Below are 25,541 nucleotides of genomic sequence, written 5' to 3'. Positions count from 1 at the left end.
GTCAGCTTTCCTCAAGTTTTGATGGGAAATGTAGGTAGCTTGGCGGAATATTGGACAAGTGACAGTTGAAAAGTCCATTGGACTGCAGTCAGAGAGCAAAGCTGCGAGACCAGGATGCCTATATTTCTCATCAAAACTTGAGGGAAACTGACAAGTGTCCAACCTGTGTCATTCGTCACTTGTAGCTTGGCCCTCATATGAGAAAGCCTTGACCCTGTTACCAGAACTGCTCTTTTATTATAATGGGGAATTAGCTGTAGCAGTCTGTAACTATTAATATTAAGCGAGGATCATAACCTATGTTTACGGAGGTCCCGATCCCAGACACTCTAGTGACAAAGAGGCAGACAACGAATAAGTTCCAAACACGTGTATTGAGTGTAGCGTAAGCCTAGCTTGCACAATCATACAAAGAACATACAAGGTCTAAGAAATATAGAGTAGGAAATACAGAGACGTTCGCATTAGCTGGTTCCCAACGATGATAGGGGAAATACTCACTTATCCTGGAGCGAAGCAGAGACACAGCAGCAAGGGTGGCCCAATGCCAGCACTGGGACCACAGACGGACAGCAAGGAAGTCTGGATAGGAATGGCCTAAGCACCGAGTGGTCTGGGAGACCAGCTTAAATACCCCAAAACGTACCCTGGGGCTGGTGCTGTTCTTGGTGGTTCTCACAGATTAAAACAAAGGGTCTAATGGGTCACTGAATGGCTTGGATGGGCCACTTTGGTAATCAGATTGTGATAAGTGACACTTCAGGAAAAGGGGACAAAAGAGGGAGGGGGAAATCCAAGTGGGCTGAAAGGATGTTCCAGCGGACAGGGCTTGTCCTGATGTCATCAGCTTCTGGAATGCGGAGGTTTCTTTGAGATGCATTCTCTAAGTGCTTGGGATGGTCGGCACTTAGCTCTTCTCCGGGGCGGCTCCTAAGATATGCAGAGCGGGGCGAGGGGCTCTCGCTGCGGACGTGGTGTGCCCGCTTCGCCGAAATGGCTTCTCAAAGCAGTCTCTTCCTCTGGGTCTTCTGGATGCCTGAGAACATGGATGCCGGCTGGGCATAGCTGGGGCTGGATAGCAGGCTGCCCGGTAGCGAGGGCAAGCTCGGCGACCGGCCCGCGGGAGGCTCCAGGCAGGAACTGACCAGGGAGCGCCTAGCCAGGCTCGCTGGAGGTTTCCCCGGCCGGCGCCCGGCTGCTAGCAGCGGCTTGGGCCCATATGAGGCAGGCTTCCATGGAGGCAGGGGGAACAGCACACAAAACACAGTTCAAAGCAGGGAACAGGCACGGTCCGTGGCAGATGGCAATGCAGGCACGGGGCACACTTGTAACAGAGTCCAAACGCACACAGGGAATTCCAGATATAGGGCAGGGCAGGGCTGCCCAGAAAGAGAGTCCTTTGTGCAGTTAACCAAACATGGAGTCAGTAAACTACACAGTCTATAACAGCAGCAAGGTAATTGACACGCAGGCAGGAAACTGACACGTGTACCAGAACACACACGTGCAAAGCAGTCTTTGGTGCAGCAGTAAAACAGTGATGCAGGAAACTCTAACACAGTTCATAGCAGGCTTCAAAGCAGGGGAGGGGGCCTACTTGGCAACAATTCCCCCCCTCGGAGACCCCGTGACGTCAGGCGCGCGGGTCTCCGAACTTGACTTCAAAGGCGAGGTGGTCGGCAATGTCCGGTGGTCGAGCTTCGAGCGAAGAAGGAGCGGGAAGGGAAGGAGGGGGGAGGCGTCACTCAAAAATTTAGTTTGGAGAACCACCTAACCGAATAAGTGCAATTTAGATCAGCCAATGGGCTGCAGTTCTCTGGGTTCACACCAGGGGGTGTGCTAAGTGCAACCGTCAGAATAAATAGTAATAATTCATAGCAATAGTAATTCATAGTAATAGGCAGCAATGACCAATTCATGCATATAAATAGCAATAATTCATAATTGTGTACATTGATTAATTCATGGATGAGGGTAATTCATACGGAATTCATGATGGGTTAAAAGCATTAAAAACCAGGAGCAATTCATATACATGGATTAATTCATAAGCATAAGATTTAAAAGCAAAGACAATTCATGGTTACAATTCATGAATGTAAGAATAAAAGCAGGCTACTTAAAACAGAGCTCATAGGTGAGGGACTAATTCATATAGGAAAGTGCAAGTCAGGCGTAGATCAATTCATAGAGGGTAGAGTAATTCATAAATGGTTAAAATCATAAATACATAGATACATAGGGTTTAAAATGATAATTCAGGAAGTTAAAACCGATTTCATAGATGATAGCAGCAATAGTAAAAGCAAGTGCGGAGAAATAATTCATGGGGGGGGTAAGCGGCGGAAGGGTCCATGGGGGCCAGAAAAATACACTCTGCAATTAAAAACCAAATCAATATGGCTGGATTAAAATCAAATTCATAGACTAGAACTGCCTCGGCGGAGGGAGTTAGGTTAAAAAGGCAATTCCTAAGGTTAAAATTAAATTCATCGGGAGGAAGTTCATGGGCGCACTTGCGATAGATAGAGGGGGGGACTAGTTCGGGGCTAAATTCATGGGAGTAAAATTCATAAAAAGCAGTGAGAAGAAATTCATAAAACAATAGAGCAACAAAGATCACAGACGGCTCAGTCCGCAGTGCAGCTGCTGGACTGGGTTGCATATTTACAAGAACAAGCAAGCTCAGTTCGTGTGCTCCAAAACACACTTCCACCCCCCCTCGCTGTCTGTGTCAATCCGCAGAGCAGGGTCGGCAGGCGGCGAGAAGGGCTTCAGGCACACAGTTCCAGTCCTCATGGAGGTAGTGCCGCTGGCGGTCGTTTGGAGACGGGCCGTGGGCTGGGAGGCAGAGAAACATGTCCCCCCCTAGTCCACAAGAGGGCCTCGGAGCGGTGTCCGGCAGCAAAGCGTCCAGGGGGCTGGTTCAGGATCCGTACACATAATAAAATACAAGCATAGTTCATACCAGCACAAGCAATAAAACAAACAAGGGTTAAAGGAGGGCGCCAAGAATAACCATTAGGGCAAGAGGAGGTCTGGGTTGTAATGGTCCAAACGGCAAGACAGCTGGAGTTGCTGGAGCTGTCGGCGGCTCCAACAGCCCAAATAAAGTAATGAGGCACATAATAAAACTTGAAAGGCCAAAATCACGATGATCGGGTGCAAAGCCAAATTGTAAATTCCAGTGGCAGTGGGGCTCCAACCAAAGAGGGTCTCCCACCACGAATGCTCGCCGGTGGTCTTAATCCGCTGGACCAGATCCAAAATCTCCTTTCCGTTGTGGGACACAACCAGAGCAGTAGTATCCCCGTCCCTCTGGATGCTCTGGAGAGTGCGGTGGAGCTGCGGGTGGGCCAGGAGCTCGTGGATTAGCTCCAGGCCGATGCCAAGGGAAACTGGCTTCACATATCGATAGATGGAGGGTGCCACCAGGATCTCTTCTTGGGTCCAGACCGGTACCGTGTAGGTGAAGTCGCAGGCTGCCACCGAAGACAGGTTGCAGAAGCAGCGGTTGACTCCCGGGATCACGGGCTTGAGCTGGAACGAGTTCAGGATCACGAAGTCACAGGCCGTTCGCACGCAGGCACATCCTTTCCCAAGGTAGACCACAGCGGAGCTGTTCTCCCGGACGACCTCAAAAGAGCACTCGTTGAGGGCGTCGACTTGCGGGGCTACACAGGGGTGATGCGGTGCAAAGGCTTGGTCTTGGCAAATGAAGCCGGTCTGGTCTCGATGCTGGCACCCTTGGAGGCTGACGAGTTGCCATCCGGTCGGGGTGAAGCGGGCCCAATGGTCGGGGTGGCGGGCGTAGAGGACTTCGGTATCGCTGACTTGGAGTCCCAGAGGCACGACTGGATACACGTGGAATGACTCGTGCGCACTGGCCGTTAATAAAAATAATTTAAGCTCCTGGGTGGTCGGTGAGAATGAGGAATTTACGAGAGACCACCAGGATTCAAGCTCCAGTTCTATGGGTGACAATTTGGGCATAATCAATCTTTTAATTTCCAGGGGCAAGTGCCCGTCCGTGGCTTGCCGAATTAGCCCCATGGCCACAGCCTGGTTTAATTGTTGGGCTTGCATACATGCCATGGCTATTGACATGTTGCGTTCCAAAGACTGTGTCCCTTTGAGCAGCAGAGAAAAATCTCCTTCAATTTGACTCTCCCAGTTAACTAAAATGGAGCTGATCTCGTGTTGCCCATTCGAAATGGAATTTAGGGACTGCACCACCGGTTTACCTAAGTCGGAGATGCTAGTCGTGACATGGGCAAACTTATTAGCGAGAGTCTCAATATTGACCGAATCCATGATTGCTAAGCCTCCGGCTGCAGGAGCAGTCCAGTCGGCAATGCTTCGTTTGGCACGCGAGAGAGAGGGAGAGGGATCGATCCACAGTTGTAGCCATGCATTCCAACCCTTGCTACCGGCCTCCAGATAGGGAGCGCACTGCGGCAGCCTCTGGGTTACATTTAGCTCAGCTAAGTCTATGCGGATCTCTTTTAAAGACATTTGCGGGCGGACTAGAACTCTCTCTCGAATGTCAGTTTTCAAAACATGGGAGCCCACTATATGCGTGCCGCCTTGGCTCAATTGTTCATTGCTGGCAATCAAAGGGTCAATTTGGATGGTGTGGGTCTCCTGGGTCCGGATCAGCAGGGAATAATTGCCTGGTTCGTGAGTCAAATTTACAAAGAGCAGTCCAAGCCGGTGAAATTTCTCTACTAGGGGCTTGGTTTGGCATTCGGGCGTCTGTTGAACCAGAATCCAATCCGGTGGGCCGTGTTTGGCTAGATCTTCCTCTTTTACAATCCAGGTCAGGTTCTCCCAGCGCTCTATAGCAAAGGAGAGAACTGCGCCTGAAGGGGGCGTGATAGTGACCGATGCAGACTCAGTGGCAGTGGTGCCTAGTAGGATGGTCATTCTAAAGGGGTCTCCTGCCTTCCATACTGCGGCCGACACTAAAATAACTTCACAGTATGGTCCGAAAGCCTCAGTAACAAATGGCGAGGTTTCGAAGTTGGCAGGGGTGGTATATCTGTCTACCACCGGGACTGCGGTGGGGGCTGGCCTGATACGGGGAAGAAACATACAAGGAATCGGAGCAAGTGGTGACACTGTGTCAGTAGTTGAATAGCATACTAATTCTTGGGACATGGTTTTCACTCCCACACATAAAATAACAAGCTCTGGGGGTCGGATCCACTGCTCTTCACAACTGCGGAAGTTAGTGCGATCCGTGGGGGTGGTCATATTGCTCTGCTGCACAACCTTGCAGACCATCATTTCGTTCCCTGCTAGGGTATTGATACATCTCCAGTGGGGGTAGGGCATTAATTTGGACGGGCGTCCCTCTATTAGGGTGCCTGCCAGCACGAGCAAACACAGAGTAGCCAGGTGCCTCATCTCCTGGCCTTCCTTTCCTTTCTGTAGTGAAAATATCCTGGGGAGACCTGCGGATATAAGTACAGGTTCCCTGAGTTTGTTGCAGCAAAAATAAAATAAAGTAAAGTGGGGAAAAGGAGGGCGTATTTCTGCCAGCACTATTACTGATTGGGGCTCGAACGAGAAGTCCCGGAGCACTAAGCGGGCCTTCCAGCTTGTTGCTCTGGGGGACTCCTGTGCGAAGGTTTCTTTCTCTAGCATGTATATTTCAGGGGGACGTCTTTGCGTCGGGCAAGGGTCGGCCGTGCGTTAGGCGGGATTATGCAAACTCGCCCCAGGGGTCCCTGGGTGCCTAGACTATGTGGCCTTCAGGTGCCCCTTGCTTGGCGGCGGGCTATTTTTATTTTGCGGGCTGAGGGGTGTTGGTCCGGCTCGGCCTGGCCTTGCCGCTTTAAAAGGGAAAAAACTAGAGAGCGGTATCCAGTAGCTATAAGGGTTGCTGCAGACGGGGGCCCTCGCTGTAATTTTCAAAAATAGGCCTTCGTCATATGTTTGCAGGACAAGCAATTTTTGGAGGGACTCCCTCGGGAGGCCCCATTTTCTGGTTTAAAAAAAAAAGGGTACACCGGGCAAAAAGAAAAATATACTGAGCAAAAGAAAAATGCACTGAGCAAAAAGAAAAACACACGGAGCAAGAAGCATACGGGTGTGGGGTACTTTCGGGTTGCCCTCACTTGGAAGGCCTGGCATGGCTTCATTAAAACTTCAATATGTCTCCCCCCCTTCTTTTCCCTTGTACGGTACGGGCAAGGGAAAAGATTACGTGGGGCGGGCGGCTGCTGGCGGAAAGGGCCGAAGTGGAGCCGAGGGCGCTCGGCAGCGTTTATCGAAAAGCGGCGAAGGCGGCCGAGATCTGCCGGCGCCACTGAGTCTGGGTGAATCGGGGGTCATCTTGGCGCGGGGGATCCTGGCTATGTAAATGAGGCACGCTGCCCCTTGTGCGTAGCGAACGCACCTCAATAACATATTCCAGAGGTAACATATTTACAAAATACTGGCGGGTCTTTTACCTTTGCACTAAAGCGTACTAGATGGTGGCGCCGTATAGCAACTCACCATGACGAATATGAACATTAGTAAAAGAGGGATGTTGGGTCTTCGGGGGGTCCTTTTCCAGGGGAGGCACGGCCCTCAAAGCCAAAGCCGACCATCATGCGAAAAGCGTGGGTCTGGCAGGTGAGACTCCGAATCTACGTAGATGCGGGATCTTCACCAGCACGGCGGGTGAAATGTTTTCAAACAAAGAAATCACCTTATTTGGTGGTTTCAACGTTGGAAGACTGCATTCACTTCTGGGCTAAAGCCTCTCCAAACACTTTCACACACAGCAAATCTCTTTTGCCTGTGTAATTTTTTTCCGAACATGCGGCTTAAAAATCCAATTAAGAATCACTTTCGGTGGTGGTCCTATTTGTCTTTGGTTGCCGTGTTTCCCCCAAGGGTCCCAACTGTGGGGCCCGCCTAATGAAGTTAAAGAATAGAACTGACAAGAAATGGCAAAAACACTAAATGATTATATGAAGCCAAGTTGGCTTTTTACATCTAAATTCAAAAGGGAATTGGGCTTCAGGTTCACACACACATAAAGTTAAGACTGCACAACGAAAAGGGACGGGGGCTGCGGGGACTTGAACTCAAGTCTCCTTAAGGTGGCTTTTCCACTCCTGGTTCCAATCCCTTCCAAATTCTGACAGGGAACCAGTGATCACATTTATTTGGGCTTACTTCAGCCTGGGAGAGGACAAAAGGAAGAACTGGGAGGAGGTCAGAATCCTGGTCTGGCCAGTTTTTCCATTTCAATGAGGGGTGGGGGTGTAGCGCTGAGTGGGAACAGTTTGTTTCAGACGCTGCTAGCAACTGGGATTCTTTCTGGAATTTGCTCACTTGCATTATTACATTCCTGACTGCACTTACTGCTGGAGGCTCTACCTTTTCATTAAGTTTTGGGCTTGAGCCTTTTAAAACGTGGAAACAGATACACAAATGTCTCTGAATTAGCTCAAGCACTACTAAACCACACATGCCCAACATGAGGTTTTCTTCAGGGGTGTTAGTCAGGGAAGGCTGAGAGAAAGCTATTTGGTGTGTAGTTGCGAGCACTGGATTCTCAAAGCAATTTGATTCTTTTAAAGGAACTGCATTTTTACTTTTGTTTACCTGTTCTTCAGGATTATTGCAAGAGGGCACAGTCACGGTGGGCTGTGTACAGCTTGGCTGGGGGCAGTCTATGGGAGCCAAGACAATTTCTTGGGGAATGACTTTTAAACTCTGCACATGCTCAGAGGCTAAAGTGAATTCTGGCTTCTTGGGCATGGGGGCTGAGGCAGAAATTGGAGGCAAAGGTGACTGGCTACTCATTTCACTGCCTTGGGTGGGGGCTGGAGCTGATTCAATCACTGATTGTTCCTCTAAAGTCTTTAATCTGGCCTCAGTGAGTCTCTGGGATTCCAGGAGATTTTGCATCAGGGTTTTTAAAGTGGCAGTTTCATTATTCTGGTTCTCCAGCAAAGTCTGCATGCTAAGGAATTTATTGTGGAGCTGCCCTTTCTCTATTGTGCAAGCATTTAATTTTTCTTTTAATTCCTCATTCTCTTTGTTAAGATCATTTATTTTTAAATTCTGTTCCCTATTTACACTTATGAGCTCCTGAATTTTATTTTGCAGCTCTGCCAGATTTCTTTTAGAAGTGTCTGGCAAAGTTGGTGCTGGGTTCTGGGTGCGAATCACCCTTTGGAATCTTTCCTTCTCTCTTTTAAGTTCCAAGCTATTTTTAGTTCCCGGAGGCCGAAGGCTAGCCTCAACCTTTGGTTTTCTCCCACGGGCAGTTAAGTGGGGAGAATAATGTGTGACCCCCGGGCATCCCTATTGGAAAAAGGGGTTCCCAGCTGGTGGCGGCTCTCCTCTTACTGTAGCCACTGGCTGTGCATGTTGGGGAGGGCCTTTCCCAAAGATGTCTAGAAGGGCAGAGAGAAGAACTGAAGTGGGCTGCTGGTGGAAGAGCTCCATGTCTGCCCCATGATCCTTGAGCTGCTTCCAGAGTTCCCAGCGGAGTGAGTCCCTGGCTGGCGGCGGGCTGCCTAGGTCAGAGGGCTCCTCATGGTCCTTTGGCTGCGGTCTCCAGGAGTCAGTCTGACTTGGGGGAGGGTAGACCTGGTGATTGTAGGGGTGAGGTGCCCGAGGGGGCGGGGGTGCCGAGGGCAGCACAGGTCTCCAGGGCTCTGAGGGTCCCTGTGGGGAGGAAGGGTAGTGACTGGGGGTGGGCGCAAAGGTTACTCCTGGATGAGAGTCCCTTTGGCTGCGGCCCCGAGTGAAGCTACCGCTTCTCCCACGCAAGATGCCACCTCTAGGCTCCGAGTACGAGCTATGCCCTTGGGGGCGATATTGGGAGTGGGGACTATGGTTGGCATACGTGACTGTGTTGATGGGCTCACTCTCTTTCCTATGGGAGGCCGGGGACTTCACATGGCGGATGGCGCCGGTTTCTCGCAACAGGCCAGCAATGCTTCTGATGCGAGCTTCCAGGTCTCCCCATGAGATGCTCCCGGGCTCCACTCCTGCCAGTGCTAGGCGGGTGGTACTATTGAGTCCATCTAAGACTGCTCTCCTGAATTCTAACTCGTCAAAGTCGGGTACATCGCTTGCATCTAAATCTACTTCATCTGCTAGCTCTGCAAGAAGCTGTTTCCTAGCTAAATATGCCTCTGGGTCCTCTCCGGGTTTTTGAGACTCTGCAATGTACAGGGCTTTCAAGCTTTTGGTGGGCCACAGGAATGCACAGATCTCTTTAATTGCTCCATACTGGCTGCGGGTGGCTAACCTTCGGTTAGAGATATAGGCATTCAGGGCCGAGACTATTTCAGGGGCAGCGCATTGGCGGGCCAGCTGGGCCACATCGGAACCACTAGCGGAGGGCTGAGAGGTGGTCACATGAGTGAACCACTGGATGGCTGTGTCTCGGTTTAGGGGTCCCATACGGTCGGCTATGGCTTGGAGCTCATCGGGCCTCCAATTGCGGGTTTCCTTAACGACCCGGTCTGTTTTCCTGCCATCCTCGTCCATGGATACAATTTCCTTGGTGGCTATTGGGTGGAGGGGCTGTGGGGCTTCCTCGGGCTGAGACGGAGGGGATGGCCAGCTGTCGGTACTACCTTCGGGGAGGGCCAAGAGGGCTGCGGGATGCACGGCGGAAATTACGGCCTGCTGCATTCCCAGGTGCTGCTTTAGGGCCTCTAGCTCCCTCTTACAAGCGGAGTGGTCTGCTGTGGCTATCTTTGCAACTTTCTGCTCTGCCATGAACTGGGCCGCATGGGTTAATTTGGCAATTTTCTCTTGTCCTTCAATTACTGCGTGTTCAGCCATATCGGCATGAGCGATGGCTACTTCAGCCTTGTGCTGGGCGTCCTGGAGGGCAGTGGCTAGTCCCTGCTTCTCCAGCATGAAGTTAACGCGTTCTGAACGCCACTCGGCTGCTTTTTCCTCATGTTCCTTCTTTTCTCTCCTTAGCTTTTCTATCTCCTGTTCCTGTTCTTCCTGAGCTACCTGTAGCTTATTAATTAGGGACACGCTGTCCTGTAGGGCGGTGAAAAGTGCCCAGGCTCCGTATCTGTCCTTCTTACTTGACCTAGGTTTCTCCTTCTCGCAAAAATCCTGGAAGGCGCTTCTAACTATTTGGAGCGGGTCAGGTCCCTTGAAGGAACCGGCTTCCCAAGGGCAATCTCCCTTCTTAACTAGCCACTTCTCCAGGCGGGGCACGGTGGGGTTTGCCCGGTACATTTTTCTTTTTAGTTTAAAGCTGATCTCGGGGGAGGTTAAAGAGTAGATCAGCGACACCAGGGGTGGGGCGATTAAAGCTGCTCAAGGGTTTTAACAACTTCTTCCTCTCTATGTCCCTTTTGGGAGGTTTATCCTTCCCTCAGGTCCTCAAGGGTTTTTACCAGGGGGTTTTAAGGTTCTACTTTTAGGTTCACAAGGGGATTTTTAAGGGTTCTACACTCGGCTCTTCTCCACCGGGGGAGAAGGAAAATTCCTATTCCCGTTTCAAGCTTGCCTACAAGCCACGGGACCAGGAAAAGTTTACTGGCTCAGAGGGTGCTCTCAAGCTCTCTAAGCCCAAGAACCAAAAACGCTCAGTGCTTCCAAGCCTCTGCTTAGAAGCCAAAGCTCAGGGGTCTCCCAAGCCTATGCTCGGAAACCAAAAAGTGTTCCCAATCCTCTGCTCGGAACTGCTACTAAGGGGGTCTCCCAAGCCTCTGCTCAGGCAACCAGAAATGCTCCCAAGCCTCTACTCAGGAACTGAAGTGCTTCCAAGCCTCTGCTCAGAAGCCAACAATGCTCTCAAGCTCTCTGCCCAAGAACTAAACTCAAAGTGTCCCCAGGCCTCGTGCTCAGAGACAAACGGTTAAACTGTCTCCAAGCCAAGACCAAAAGACTGAATGCGCTCAAGGACTGCCTCTGCAAGTCCCCAAGCAAAAGTGCCCAGGAGTAAAGCTTACTGTACTCCCAAGCGAGGTGCGCTCAAGAGTTCTAACAACTCCCAAGCAAAAGTGTGCCCAAGAGTCCCACTGACTCCCAAGCGAGGTGTGCTCACGAGTCTGACTTAAAACTCGCAAGCGGAAAGGCGCCCAAGAGTCTAACTTAAAACTCTTAAGCACAGTGCGGCCGGCTGCCACGGGGCTTCAGGAACCTGGCTTTAGATTCCCAAAGCTAAACTGACTGAACAACCAAACGGACTAACGATCCCTTCACGTTTCCTCCGGAGCGGGGATTGAAGCCTAAGTGCTGGCAGGAACGGGGTTTGGACAGACTTAGGAGAGACGGGGGAGGACGGAAAAGAATTTTATATGTGCTGCTTCAGGAAGTATATATATAAATCTATAGAACCTACTTCTGGGATCCCACCCACATAGACGCGTTTAGGCGGCCCGGAAGGTGGCCAGGAACTTCACCAGTTCAGAGGTCCTCACCCACAGTACACCGGTTATAACGGCTGGAGGGCCTCGCGGTGCACCACAAAAGGCAAGTAGTCCAAAGCTGGCTGAAGGAGGAAATGGGGGAAAAGCCAACCCACAAGATAGAAATGCTCACTAGAGCCACACACATTCACACTTTTAATTCCCTGAGCTAAATTGCGCTCTTTGCACTGAGGTCTGGAAAATTTTCCTCTAAGTCAGTTCGCTGAAAACACGCGTGTCGACTCACGTGTATTCACACGAACCGGGTTATGCCCGCATATTCTCCACCAGTAAACTGTTACCAGAACTGCTCTTTTATTATAATGGGGAATTAGCTGTAGCAGTCTGTAACTATTAATATTAAGCGAGGATGATAACCTATGTTTACGGAGGTCCCGATCCCAGACACTCTAGTGACAAAGAGGCAGACAACGAATAAGTTCCAAACACGTGTATTGAGTGTAGCGTAAGCCTAGCTTGCACAATCATACAAAAAACATACAAGGTCTAAGAAATATAGAGTAGGAAATACAGAGACGTTCGCATTAGCTGGTTCCCAACGATGATAGGGGAAATACTCACTTATCCTGGAGCGAAGCAGAGACACAGCAGCGAGGGTGGCCCAATGCCAGCACTGGGACCACAGACGGACAGCAAGGAAGTCTGGATAGGAATGGCCTAAGCACCGAGTGGTCTGGGAGACCAGCTTAAATACCCCAAAACGTACCCTGGGGCTGGTGCTGTTCTTGGTGGTTCTCACAGATTAAAACAAAGGGTCTAATGGGTCACTGAATGGCTTGGATGGGCCACTTTGGTAATCAGATTGTGATAAGTGACACCTCAGGAAAAGGGGACAAAAGAGGGAGGGGGAAATCCAAGTGGGCTGAAAGGATGTTCCAGCGGACAGGGCTTGTCCTGATGTCATCAGCTTCTGGAATGCGGAGGTTTCTTTGAGATGCATTCTCTAAGTGCTTGGGATGGTCGGCACTTAGCTCTTCTCCGGGGCGGCTCCTAAGATATGCAGAGCGGGGCGAGGGGCTCTCGCTGCGGACGTGGTGTGCCCGCTTCGCCGAAATGGCTTCTCAAAGCAGTCTCTTCCTCTGGGTCTTCTGGATGCCTGAGAACATGGATGCCGGCTGGGCATAGCTGGGGCTGGATAGCAGGCTGCCCGGTAGCGAGGGCAAGCTCGGCGACCGGCCCGCGGGAGGCTCCAGGCGGGAACTGACCAGGGAGCGCCTAGCCAGGCTCGCTGGAGGTTTCCCCGGCCGGCGCCCGGCTGCTAGCAGCGGCTTGGGCCCATATGAGGCAGGCTTCCATGGAGGCAGGGGGAACAGCACACAAAACACAGTTCAAAGCAGGGAACAGGCACGGTCCGTGGCAGATGGCAATGCAGGCACGGGGCACACTTGTAACAGAGTCCAAACGCACACAGGGAATTCCAGATATAGGTCAGGGCAGGGCTGCCCAGAAAGAGAGTCCTTTGTGCAGTTAACCAAACATGGAGTCAGTAAACTACACAGTCTATAACAGCAGCAAGGTAATTGACACGCAGGCAGGAAACTGACACGTGTACCAGAACACACACGTGCAAAGCAGTCTTTGGTGCAGCAGTAAAACAGTGATGCAGGAAACTCTAACACAGTTCATAGCAGGCTTCAAAGCAGGGGAGGGGGCCTACTTGGCAACAACCCAGGTTGGAAGGTAGGTAGGAATGACAGACTAAAGGAGAAAATGGATATTCAGGAGGTGGAGATGCTGATGATCTAGGGGGGAATGTTCAGGTATGAAGGCAACTGCTAAATAAAACAAGATGTGGAGAGCAGTTAATCCTTATCTCCCAATATCCTTTTTGAATCTTATGTATCAGTAGGACATGGTATCTCCCTGCCTCAGTTTTATATTCTCAACTGTCATTTAGAATCTGTAGTAAAGATCCGGCAAAGCTGATCCTGATTTGGGTCAGATGTGGCACTGAAAAGATAAAAATATGCTTTTAAATATTTAAAAATATGCTTTAAAAATAAAGCATATTTTAAATTAATCAAAAATATTGTAATAGCTTAGCTTTTTGTTCGGTTAATTTTTATGACTCCTTTAAATTGTACTATAAATGTAAATGGATAAACAATATATAGTTAATATATAAAATTAATATAAGAAAAATATGAAGGCAGCTTCTGCCTGCTTTCATGCTAGAACAATATCAAACTGTCACATAATGCCTTTGAGAAGTGATCCTTAACATGGTGCCTAGAGGTACCATGGCACCCACCAGTGGGGTTCCTGGTGTCCATTTGCTTCTTCTCCAAACTATCTCTTCCCTAAAGCAAACCAACACTCCAGGCTTTTCTCCACCTCACTGGAGCAGGAGGTGGTTCAGAAGAACCAGGAGGCATCAACTTTGTGTCTGCAGAAAAAAACAGTTCAGAACAGCTGTCTCCATCACAGGGAGGTACTTGGCTTGGAAAAGCTCAACATTTTGTGACAGGCTCAGCTCTAGTGGCAGCCATTTTGTCATTGCCACCTGAGGCATCCATTTTATGGTAGCACTCTCTCCCCATTCTGAAAATTCCAAAAGTACCTACAGGCTCACCAGTATTAAGAACCACTGCCTTAGAGGACCACAGTCTAACCAACAGGCTTTCTCTTTTCCCAGAAAAAGAGAGAGAAACCCAGTAACAGCCACAATGTCACAAAAGTTCTCCAGTAGTGTATTTTTCCAAAGAAAGTAAGAAAAGTATACTTTCAGGAGCTGTGGGCCCTCCACTTGGCTTATAAGTTGCGGGGAAGGCGGGAAATAAATCCAATATATCCTATGATATAAAAGGATAAGCGTATTCAAGACAACTCACTTCTTGCCCTGGTGTGCCACCAGAGGGCACTGCTGTGGAGGGAAGCCCAGATGAGGCAGCCAGACCTCCAGAGAGCATGCCATGGGGGGAAGCCCAGGCCAGGATTAGGCATGGAGCAGGCAGCAATGCCTGCCCCCCCCCGCCTTCACTCAGATGGGATCAGGAATGGAGCAGGTGGCAATGCCTGCCCCCCGCCTTCACCCAGCTGGGATCTGGAGCAGAGCAGGTGGCAATGCCTGCCCCCCACCTTCACCCAGCTGGGATCAGGCGCAGAGCAGGTGGCAATGCCCACCTACCCTTTACCCAGCTGGTATCAGGCACAGAGCAAGGGGCAATACCCGGCCTCTGCTTTCACCCAGGTGGGATCAGGACTGGAGCAGGTGGCAATGCCCACCCCCCCTTCACCCAGCCAGGATCAGCTGTGGAGCAGGAGGAAGTGCCCGCCCCCATTCACCCAGCCAGGATCAAAAGTGAAGCAGGTGGCAATGCCCATCGCCCCTTCACTCGGCCGGATCAGGTGCAAAGGAGGTGGCCATCCCCCCCTCCTGCCTTCATCAGGCCAGGATCAGTGATGGAGGCGGGAATGCCTGCCTGCCCACCCACTCCTTTCTAAAGCCTATTGTATTTTTTCCCATAATGAGCTTTGTTGCTAGTAAATAAAATAAGTTTGCATGTGCAAACATAAAGTGCCTGAGATTATTCATCATTCTGTTCTTCCATGGTGAAGGGACCTATGCTCTTTTTCAAGCATGTGAGAAAGGGGCTGTGTGTGTGAGAGAGATCTCAGCAAAACATTTTTTTGTAAGTTTTGGAAACCATGAATAAAAGCCTCCATCCTTCTTTAAGCTGTTACAGAGCTCCTCCTGTGATAAACGAATCCAGCTAAACTGCTGGTTTCTCATTTCTTCATGTGACAACCTGCATAGTATAATTATCAATACTGTCTTGACATAATTAGAGCTGGTTCTCATCGCTATGAAATAGCACTCTAAACTGGCTAAAGAATCTGAGAATAGTTCATTTTCTTATTGCAGTGATGTTGTTGACTAAATGTTCTTAACATTTCTCCTCAGGTACCCAGGATTTGCTACCGATTCAACGGCCGCCTTAATCATTGGCCTCCTCTTCTTCATCATTCCAGCAAAAACATTGTCTAGAACTACAAATGGAGAAAGCAGTTGAGTATATTCCTTTAGCAATTGTAAAATAAGTTCATTTGAAATCACTAAGAGACCGGTCACTCCAGGATGCTGACCTTCTTTTTCCATTCTTTTTCTATATCCGTTTTGTTCGTTGTGTACATGTTTGAATATGCACATCATAAACTAGTCGTGGATAGACTGCTGGAATAAAACATCAGCATTCAAGGACTCCAATTTAGAACTCTCTGTTCACTCCAGTACAGACATGGGAGTTATTATAAGCACACAGACCATCCATTCATTTCTGTGGAGGTTGCTGATTCCCATATGTAGGAATTGTCTCCTATTCAAATGAATAGGGAACTGACTTGACAGCGGGAGTACCCACTCAGTGTAATTAATATGTCGTGGGGGCGGCTGGCTCCTGCCTGAGGCTTCCTCTCATGAACTACTAAATAAATCCATCACATTTTTATCCTGCCCTTTCACCAAGTTGCTGAGGGGGAAAACACATAAATCTCTATTTTCACAAGCAGATAGTGGCTGCAATCCTAAGAACATTGAATACAACAGGACTTAACTTTCAAGGAGAACTACTTAAGTGACCGGCCTGAAGTCATTCAATGAGATTAATGGCTTTGAACATGGGTGTACCCAGTCCTAGTGGGGCACTCTAACCATGGCCCTCACTGTCTGTAAATAGTTTAGGCAGTCATGCTGTCTGCATATTAGTCATAGGACTTTGCCAAATATGTAAAATTCTTCATAGTGAGCAACAGCTGAGATTCTATTAGAGTTGCTGTAGCATAGTGGTTTAAATGGCTGGGTTGCAAATCAGCACTCGCTGGTTCGAATCCCACTGCTGCCAGAAGCTCAGCAGGAGGCCTTGGATAAGCCACTCCTCTCAGCCCCAGCTCCACAGCTGAATTGTGGAGATAATAATAGTACCAACATTATTCACTGCTCTAAGCGGGGCACCGATCTGTCTAGAAGAGTGGTATATAAGCACAGTTGTTATCCTGGAAATTATGTGTTTAAAAATAAGCAAGAGTAATGAAAAAGAAATGCAATAGATCTTTTTTTCTTTTAGATCTTAATTTTTCTCTCTCTCTCTGTAGTTGCTTTTGATTACACTCCACTGATTACTTGGAAAGAATTTCAGACCTGCATGCCTTGGGAAATTGCCATTCTTGTTGGTGGAGGGTTTGCACTGGCAGATGGCTGTGAGGTAATGTGGTTTTTTAATAATATACTCAATCAATAATAATATTAATAAGCAGTAACTATTTGCAAGAAAATTTTGGAGAAATAGTTTATTCATTTTATTTGGAACATTTTTTATTATGCCGCCTCTTCAGGAACTTGCCCAAGGTAGCTTACATAATAAAAATAATAAAAACAAAACATTAAAATATATTAATTAAAACCCAGTATTAAGCCAGCCCCAACTCAGCATAAAAACATAGATAATAAAAACAGAGTTTAAAATATTTTCAAATTGACTGCATTCAGTGCATTTAGTAGAACAAAAGCTAAGCAATATAATGAAGAGAACAATCATTCTGGAACAGTTATGGCAAAGGAGGCAATTCAAGCAGAATAATGTTTTCCAAAACTAGCTGTATTAGGGGAGCCACAGAAGTACGACACACCAAAGATATGCAGCACAACCTAAGTGTGCTTAATCAGAAATAAGTACCACTAAGCCTAGTTTCTAATAACAGCGTTTGGGCTTGTAGCGTTATGTGCTGAAGTCATGACGAATCTCTTCTGGGATGAGCTAAATATAGACCACCGTCTACTAATTGAAAGTACTGCTAGGGCTTTTTTTCAGTGGGAACACAGTGGAACGGAGTTTCAGCACCTCTCGTGTCTGGTGCCCCCCCGCCCCAATCTCCAGACAGAGATCAGTTCTCCTAGAAGAAATGGCCATTTGGTAAGGGGGCCTGTGTGTTTCTCCCTCATTTCCCTCTTGAGAGTTCCACCACATCTTTTCCCAGAAAAAAAGCGCTGAGTACTGCTATGTATCCTTCAACATTGTTTTAGATGATGGTGTAATTTAACAAAAATTGATGTAATAGATTTTTCTGCTGTGTCTTACAATCATGTGATCAAACATGTCTTCTGATCAAACTTACATGAAAGCGCCCAGTTCCACTCCCACCACTGCTTTGAACATTGATAGAACATTGATGGAAATCCCATTTCTCAGTGGAGATTTTCCACCTGATCCAAGCTGAGGATTGCTGAGGATTTTGTGAATGTTGATAGAATCTTTTTCTACTCAACATCATATTCAAAGGAAAAAGAACTCTGCTAAGAATCTCTCCAAAAGAGAGCTGAGATACATCCAAGAACACCACCATGCTAGCAGAGCAGTTGTGATGCAAAATGTCTCTTAAGTTAACCATTGTGTCTAAATTTTTATTTATTTATTTATTTATTATTAAATGTTTTATTTATTTATTTATTATAAAATGTATGGGAACTGATTTTCAACACTGAGATTCTCTAAATATTTATTAAGGGTTGACTGTTTCAGGATTAATGTTTTTTATGGGACAGAGAAAAAATTGTAGGTTCATGAAGAATATTCCCACTTTCATATTGATCTGCTGGGAATGTCAAACACTCTGATAATGCTGTCCTTACAAACATATTCATTTCATATACCCATGTTTATTTGAAAGGAAGACAAACCTGAATATAAGATGGTTACCCTTTAAAAGTCTATACACAAAATATTTTTATTATTGTACCTAACAGTAAATTGTATACAACTTTAAGATGGTGTCCCCCCCTTTTTTTTCGATGGGGCATGTGGGGGGAAAAACCCTAGTCCTCTTTGTAGACAACTCAGTTAAATACACAAATGTTCTTTTTCTCAGGTTTCAAAACTCTCCGCATGGATCGCAAGCAAATTAAGTCCTTTGGGATCGCTACCTGTATGGTTGATTATCATCATAACATCTTTGATTGTCACCTCAGTGACTGAAGTGGCCAGTAATCCCGCTACAATCACTATATTTCTGCCTATCTTGGCGCCTTTGGTGAGCAGCTTTTCTAGATCTGGTTTGGTTTTGAAATGGTCAGTTCAAGGTGGATAAAGTATAGTAAAAGTTTGGGTTTTCCAACTCTTTCAAAACAGCAGTTAGTGAAAAATGATCACCCCAGTTGCAGTTTCTTTTGGCGGAAAGTTCAATGAAGTTTGTCTACAACTTTGTCCTTTTAGGAAATTCTCACATCAGTGAACAATGATCCCAAAGAATGACCACTTAAAGTTTTTCTTTTGGTAAACATAAGCATTCCTGGGGCATAGCTCAACCCCAAAATCCTATTATTTTTCCCATTGGGGAAAAATTTCACCTTGGTTGCACTTTTTTGCTTGAACGCATAGAGAAGTGTTTGTATAACTTTACCCGGCTCAGACATTGTAACCTGCACGTTAGCAAACAACGTCCCCAAAGTACTGCCAGTTCTCACTTGGTTTTCTTTCCGTAAACAGAAAAGAACCTTGGGCAGAAGATTATCCCATTCTAATTAATTTTGTTTTTCACTGAATTGCCAAAAGGTTTCAGGAGTGGAATGGGGTTCTGATTTAGTAAACGTGAGCAGGAATCAGAATATGGCAACTATGTGCAGCGAGGCTCTGTAGAAGTTAACAGAAACAAGAAAATAAATGCCTATTTGCTAAGGTTCTTAAAGGAAGCCGGTGTGCCAGACACAGAGCATGAGAAATTATATTCTGTCGCATTAATGGGAGAGAGATACAGCTCTATGAGACAATACTGTCTACGTGTTTGCTTTCAACAAACTTGGAATATTTCTATTCTGTGTGACTCTCTGTGCTTTGTTCTAACAAACTCAGAGCCCTCATACTAGTCTTTAAAGTACATACCGAAAACAGCAATTCCCACTAAATCACAGTGAATTACTGCAGATTGTAGCACTGCTGTGGCCCTTTCTGTTGTGGAATCGTGCAGGACAGCCATTTTTTCAGCCCCATAAGGTGGTGTACCAATATTCATAGGGGATGTGAAATGACACACATTTGATAACAATCTATTTCATGGGCCATGTCTCATTTAAATGCTCTAAATGATTAAAATGCCAGAATAATCGTGCTTACGCTTTGTGACTCTGTTCTAATGATGCTATATTCGTGTCAGGCCTTCTGTGCATATTAATCCCTTATAGTATCAGATCTAAATTTCTTGTAATGAATAGGAGCGATGAATACTGAAACCAGTTTTTTCTTGGTGTTTAACAGGCTGAAGCTATTCTTGTGAACCCCCTTTATATTTTGATCCCCTCAACCCTCTGCACATCATTTGCATTCCTGTTGCCTGTATCAAATCCACCCAATGCCATTGTGTTTTCCTATGGGCACCTGAACATCATGGACATGGTAAGTATTCAGCAAATAATGCACAGTCAACATAAATCTCTTGCAATATTTGTCCTAGTAACAATGATATACCAATATGGCAATTCTCCTAAGTGCTCAAAATAGTTCACATACTTTATCTCAGCAATTCTTATAACAAGGATGGAACTCTCTGTCTAGGGCAGTGATGCTCTGTATTCTTGGTGTTTGGGGGGGCAATCAGTGGGAGGGCTTCTAGTGTCCCTTCCCCACTGGCAGACCTCCTGAGGACACCTGGGTTTTGGCCACTGTGTGACTAACAGCTGAGCTACAAGTGACTTTTTTCACGTGGAGAACACTTGATTGTTTTCACAAGTTTTCCTGGGAACTGAAGTCCGAATGTCCTTCCCCTCTCTGTTAGAATCGCTGCCTGGAGAGCCAGAGAAAGCTGGCTGCTGCAGCAGCAGCTTTTGCAAATCGTTCCTCCAGTCACAACCCTGCTGGACAACATGCCCTCATTCCAGTTTTTCTCCAGGAGCTCAGGAGCAGGGGAAGGGCATGTTAGAGCAGCAGCAGATTCTTCCGCTGTTGTTGTGGCTGGAGCTTCACCAACATGGCGGCTTTCTCCAGAGCACCTCCCTGGGAGGAGGACGCCCAAGGAGAAAGTAGCAGCTGCCCGCCCCCAAATGATCATTGAGAGCCCTCTTGTCCAGCAGGCTTGTGACTGGAGGAACGATTTGCAAAAGCTGCTGCTGCAGCTGGCTTTCACTGGTTCTTCAGGCAGCGATTCTAACAGGGAGGGGAAGGACACTCGGACTTCAGCTTCCAGGACAACTTGCGAAAACAATCAAGTGTTCTCTACATCAAAAAAGTCACTTGTAGCTTGGCTCACAGAGTGTTGGACTGGATGGGCCACTGGCCTGTTCCAACATGGCTTCTCTTATGTTCTTATGTTCTTAAGGCTCTTGGGTCTCAAGGCCCAGGAAAAAATGGGAGGAGGACCTGAGGCTGTTTTTTCAATTTTTCTGACCAAAAAAATGGAAAATTGGGGGAACACGGAAAAAAAGCCCTATGAAATATTTTCAGTTTCAGAGTGAATAAAATGCTTCTTAAGACAAGATTTTTCACACTTAAAATGTAAAGCTTTGATCAAGTAAGAGGATTTCTTTAATTTTTCCAATGGAAAAAATGAGAAATCTGAAGGAACACTGAAAATCCTACAAAATACTTTCTTTTCAAGTAAGAAAAGCCTTGTCTTATAAAGCATTTCACCGATAGCAATCCGACAGCATGGAAAAGTCCAAAGATAGAAAATTTAGCTTAATATCTAACCATGCTGATAGCCCTACCTATTGCGATTCTGTGACTACAATAGACCTTCTCTCCAAGTAATATATAATTGGTTTTCTTCTGTCTTTCAACTTTTTTTCCCTTACTTTTTCATCTGGCAAAAATTAAAGATACATGTACTATGTACATGTATACATGTATACATGTACATAGAGTGCAGTAGTTTGCAACTCTTTCTTGAATATTGTACATATTAGCAATTTTTCTGTGCACCATAATCCATAAATAAACCAAATAGTAAAACTGTATATGCTAAGTTGTAAACAATCCATTTTATGTTGTTAATTGAGTTAAAGAATCTTAGGATGATAGGAAAATAAGTATTGCATATACATCTATTTTTTCCCAAATTGCCTGTTCTCCCACCCTCCACCCAGCGGTGTAGCGTGGGTTGAGTGCACCCTGGGCAAGGCAAGTATTGGGTGGGGGGGTTGCTCCATATCACACATGTGTGCACAGCATGCACACACTCCCAGACCTGCACAATGATGTCACTTTCGGTGACATCATCATGCAGGGTGTGCCACCACCACCCCCCGCCACAGCTGCCCGCATTGCCACAGCCAGCTTGGCTGCTGCAGGAAGGGCAGCTCAGCACTCAGCAAGCCAGCCGCCCCGTCAGTGCACAGGTGGCACGGGCAGCCTCCCTACGGGCACGGCACAGCTGGGCACCGAGCTGGCCTTCCTACAGCAGCTGAGTTGGCTTTGGCAGTGCAGGTGGCTGTGGTGGAGGGGGGTGAAGACTGTGTCATGCCCATGGGGAAGCTGCCTGCGCCACCTGTGTGCTGATGGAGTGGCCAGCTCGCTGGGCACCGAGCTGGCTGCAGCAGCATGGGTGGCTGCGGCAGAGAGGGGTGAAGACTAGCCAGCTACCCTGTCGGCATGCACCCCATGGAGACGGGCATGGTACAGTCTCTTGCTCCCCCATGAATTTTGTACCCAGGGCAACCATCCCTCTGTCCCCCCCCATGCTACACCACTGCCTCCACCCCAGGGAGGACTTTTCCCCATAGCTTCAAACTTTCTACCTTCTAAATGAAACCCCATACATTTTACTAACACTGATTTTTTTTTTTGGTAATGGTATGAAGCCACTTAAACTTAACATAGATTTAGCTCTTTAGCATGTCTTATTCTGCCCCTGATCATGAACTACCTTAAACCACAAGAGGACCTTCCCAGCTCAATGATCATATTCTTAGCATCTATGAAGCACTAGCTATCCTAAGCATATGTGGAGGCTTGCAAAATTGCTATGAAAATGTCATCTTGTAAACAGATGTTTTTTTTAAAATTTTAGGTAAAAGCTGGCTTGGGTGTCAATATCATCGGAGTCGCTGTTGTCATGCTTGCTGTCATGACGTGGGCTGTGCCTTTGTTCAAGCTCGATACATATCCGAGTTGGGCCCCCATTCCTCTTAACAACACTGGACTTTAAAAAAAAAGGCACAAGTTCTTTGCCTTGTTCGTCTCTCTTCCATTATGTGAACTGCTAGACATGTACAGGCAGGGCTTTTTTTTCAGCGCTTAGCGGTGCAGAGGGCAATCTAAACTCCCCTCTGTCTGGAAATCAGGGGGCGGGGCCACCAGCCATGTGACCATTTTCTCCGAGGGCAACCCACTGAGTTCCACCACCTCTTTTCCCAGAAAAAAAGTCCTGTGTACAGGACAATACAAACTGTAGTCTAGGATAGTTTATGCCTTATATTCCCTTGTCCCACAGACTGATAAATTAGTTCTAAAGGTTGTAAAGCAAGAACGTTGCAGTATGGATACTGCAATGGCCAGTGAGCCTTTATGAATTTCCTGTCAGTTCATCCCATTCAGAATGTACTCGCAAGGGTTTTGAAGGTAGCATCTGTCATTTTGCACATTCATTATGAATGGTAATTTGCCCCTGTTCTTAGGGTCATTAAGTAATGTCATTTTAAATATTAGACTGCGTAAATGCTGGGAGAAGAACGTACTGTATATATTTTAAAATATTAGGTAGTGGTAGCATCCACATATAATTGTTAAGTAGAGGTTGTGTACATAATTTCATATTATAGGCCCATCTATAAACTTCTATATGAAGGAGAACTTCAGTCCAAAAAAACGCAGTTTGTTTATAATTTTGCACTTATTCTGTTTGCATATCGAGGCCATCCTTTGCCCTCTGTAACTCTGTAAAAAGAAGAGGATATGAGGGTGATCTGGCTGCGACATCTCTCACCCCATTGATCGCCAGGGTTGATTCGGCTGATCTGGCTGGCTGGGTGGTTGTCCCCTTCCTCCCTCACCACTCATGTGCGTCCCTCCCGAAGCTGCACGCTCGGTGGAAGAGGACGACCATCCCAGATAGAAGGAGTGTACCGTTTTTCGGTCAAGGGTATATGACAGCTGCGCTCCCCTGTAAAGAGAATATCTGATTCCCCCACATACGAGAACAGACTTTTCAGGAGAGCATTAACCTAGTTTGTGTCAGATGGGAAAATTTTTACAGTCTTGGTTTCAATCTGTTTATGACCAATGTGTTTACAGTATGTCTACTAAAACAACCTGTGCAGCAGTTGCTCTTGTCACACAACAGGATCTCATAGCAGTTCCCTCTTGACAATACAATCTGGCTTGGGCTGTGGTCTTTTCCCCTGGTGCTTTGTTACTGTAGAACAGCCCAGAAGGGATATGCCAGGCTGTACATGGGAGCTGTTTAAGAGAGCTTATGGGGAAGCTTGAAGGTTGTAAGTGGGGGTGCTAGCTTACTGGGGTAATGTAATGATATTAATAGATTATTATTTTCTATAGTATTTGCTGTTGTTTACCCACTGTGGGTTCTGACAGTGTTGGGAGAAAGGTAGGATATATAAATCTGGAAATAAATACGAATCAATTATTCTCTGTGTGGCTTAAAGCTACATGACCAGTTTACCTGGTGATTATCATGCCATAAGTTTATCCCTTGTGGACTTCCTTTCTCAGGGATAATTATTGCTTGTACCTGACCATAAGGGTTTCTCCACAATATGAGGATATATGTATGATAACAGTTTTTCCAAAGGATCAAGGTTTCTGTGCTGTAAACTTCCCGTAGTTCCCAGTGAGTGAATATACTTGATCATTTTTTAAGCAGAATGGCTCACTAGATCATATTGATTGTGCCACAATTAATTATAAATGCTCCCAGGTGAAATATAATAAGATTTCTTGTTGCTGAACATCTTTAACTGAAAACGAAGTTTCTCTGTTGTAGAATTTCTATTACCTTGCATAAGTGTATTTATCTTTTTTGGAAAAAGCGGATGTGGAAAAACAATTCAATTTTTCCTTTCTGGTGATACTTCTTTGTTTGAAAAAAAATGTGTAAATTCTTCTGGTTACCCAAAAAGTTTTGTATGTCATCATATAAATCTAATAATAAGAATTAGCACTTTATTTGTTGTAATGTCTGTCTGCTACAACTTTTAGATACATAAAATTATGCTATGGTCATCTTGCAGGAAATCTATTTTGAGTCAACTTTCCATGAAAACACCAGAGCTAGAAAATATAGATTCAGTATTGAAGGGAAAGAACTTATATTTCAAATGCCTTTAGGTGTCTTTGGAGTTTCCAGCTTTGGAGTTTCCATAGTCCCTCTGAGAGGCCCAGAAGGGTCCCAGCTACTTCCAGCTTTTGAGACTCCTAGACATGTTTTTTTAAAACAAAATGTTTAAATGATCACACATGAAAACAAAATAAGGTATAAAAATCTGACTCTGTGAAAGTTATCAAAAGGTTAACAAGTGTCTACATTTGAGGTTGAGGCACAGGCTTGAGGCTTGCCATCTCTGAATTGGAAATTTCATAGAGAAATGGGAATGGTGTTTGGGGAGCAAGGCTGTAGGTTGACTAGGCTGAAGCCTAGGGGCCTCGCAGGGACAAAGGGCCTGTCAAAAAATTTTGCTGAGGCACTGTTACCTGCGCCCTAGGGCAATATATGTATATATATATACACACTCTCCATCAGCAGGGGCCATTTCATAGAAAAAGAGCTGGAGAAACTCATTCACATAACTCATTAGCATATGCTACACCCCTTGACATCACCAGAAGTGTGTCATTAGCATAACTGATTTGCATATGCCACACCCCCTGACATCACCTATCCTGAGTGTTTTGGACCCAATCCTGGCCATTGAGGGCCAAGATTGGGCCCAAAAATGGCAAAAAGGGGCTGAAAATTGGCTGAAAAGCGGCTGAAAATTGGCTGAAAAGGGGCCCCAAATGGTCAGGATCGGGCCGCTGCTGCGTGGGAGAGTGATCCACCACCTGTCAGAGGCCCGATCTGGGCCATTTCAGCCCCAATCCAGGCTGAAACGGGCCCAAAATGGATGAGAGTCAGGCGAGCGGAGCCACCTGACATGTGACCTCTTTGGGGAACTGCCGGAACTGCGTTCCTGTGCGTTCCCCG

At 46.7% G+C, this 25,541-nt stretch overlaps 1 protein-coding gene across 2 annotated transcripts in view; it reads left to right on the top strand.

The window, feature by feature from the left end:
* Positions 1-24,515, top strand: part of SLC13A1 (solute carrier family 13 member 1) — an 84,980-nt gene extending 60,465 nt beyond the window's left edge. For both annotated transcript variants that reach the window (XM_054989246.1, XM_054989245.1), the window contains exons 11-15: positions 15,325-15,428; positions 16,512-16,621; positions 18,282-18,443; positions 19,664-19,801; positions 22,410-24,515. In XM_054989246.1, coding sequence (XP_054845221.1) covers positions 15,325-15,428; positions 16,512-16,621; positions 18,282-18,443; positions 19,664-19,801; positions 22,410-22,547 — 652 coding nt within the window. In that variant the 3' untranslated portion in view covers positions 22,548-24,515. The remainder of the gene's footprint in view (positions 1-15,324; positions 15,429-16,511; positions 16,622-18,281; positions 18,444-19,663; positions 19,802-22,409) is intronic.
* Positions 24,516-25,541: the final 1,026 nt, after the last annotated feature.

Source organism: Eublepharis macularius, chromosome 9 (assembly GCF_028583425.1).
Source record: "Eublepharis macularius isolate TG4126 chromosome 9, MPM_Emac_v1.0, whole genome shotgun sequence".
Classification (NCBI taxonomy): domain Eukaryota; kingdom Metazoa; phylum Chordata; class Lepidosauria; order Squamata; family Eublepharidae; genus Eublepharis; species Eublepharis macularius.
Note: the sequence above shows the minus strand (reverse complement) of the source record. Positions and strands in the feature narration are given on the sequence as shown.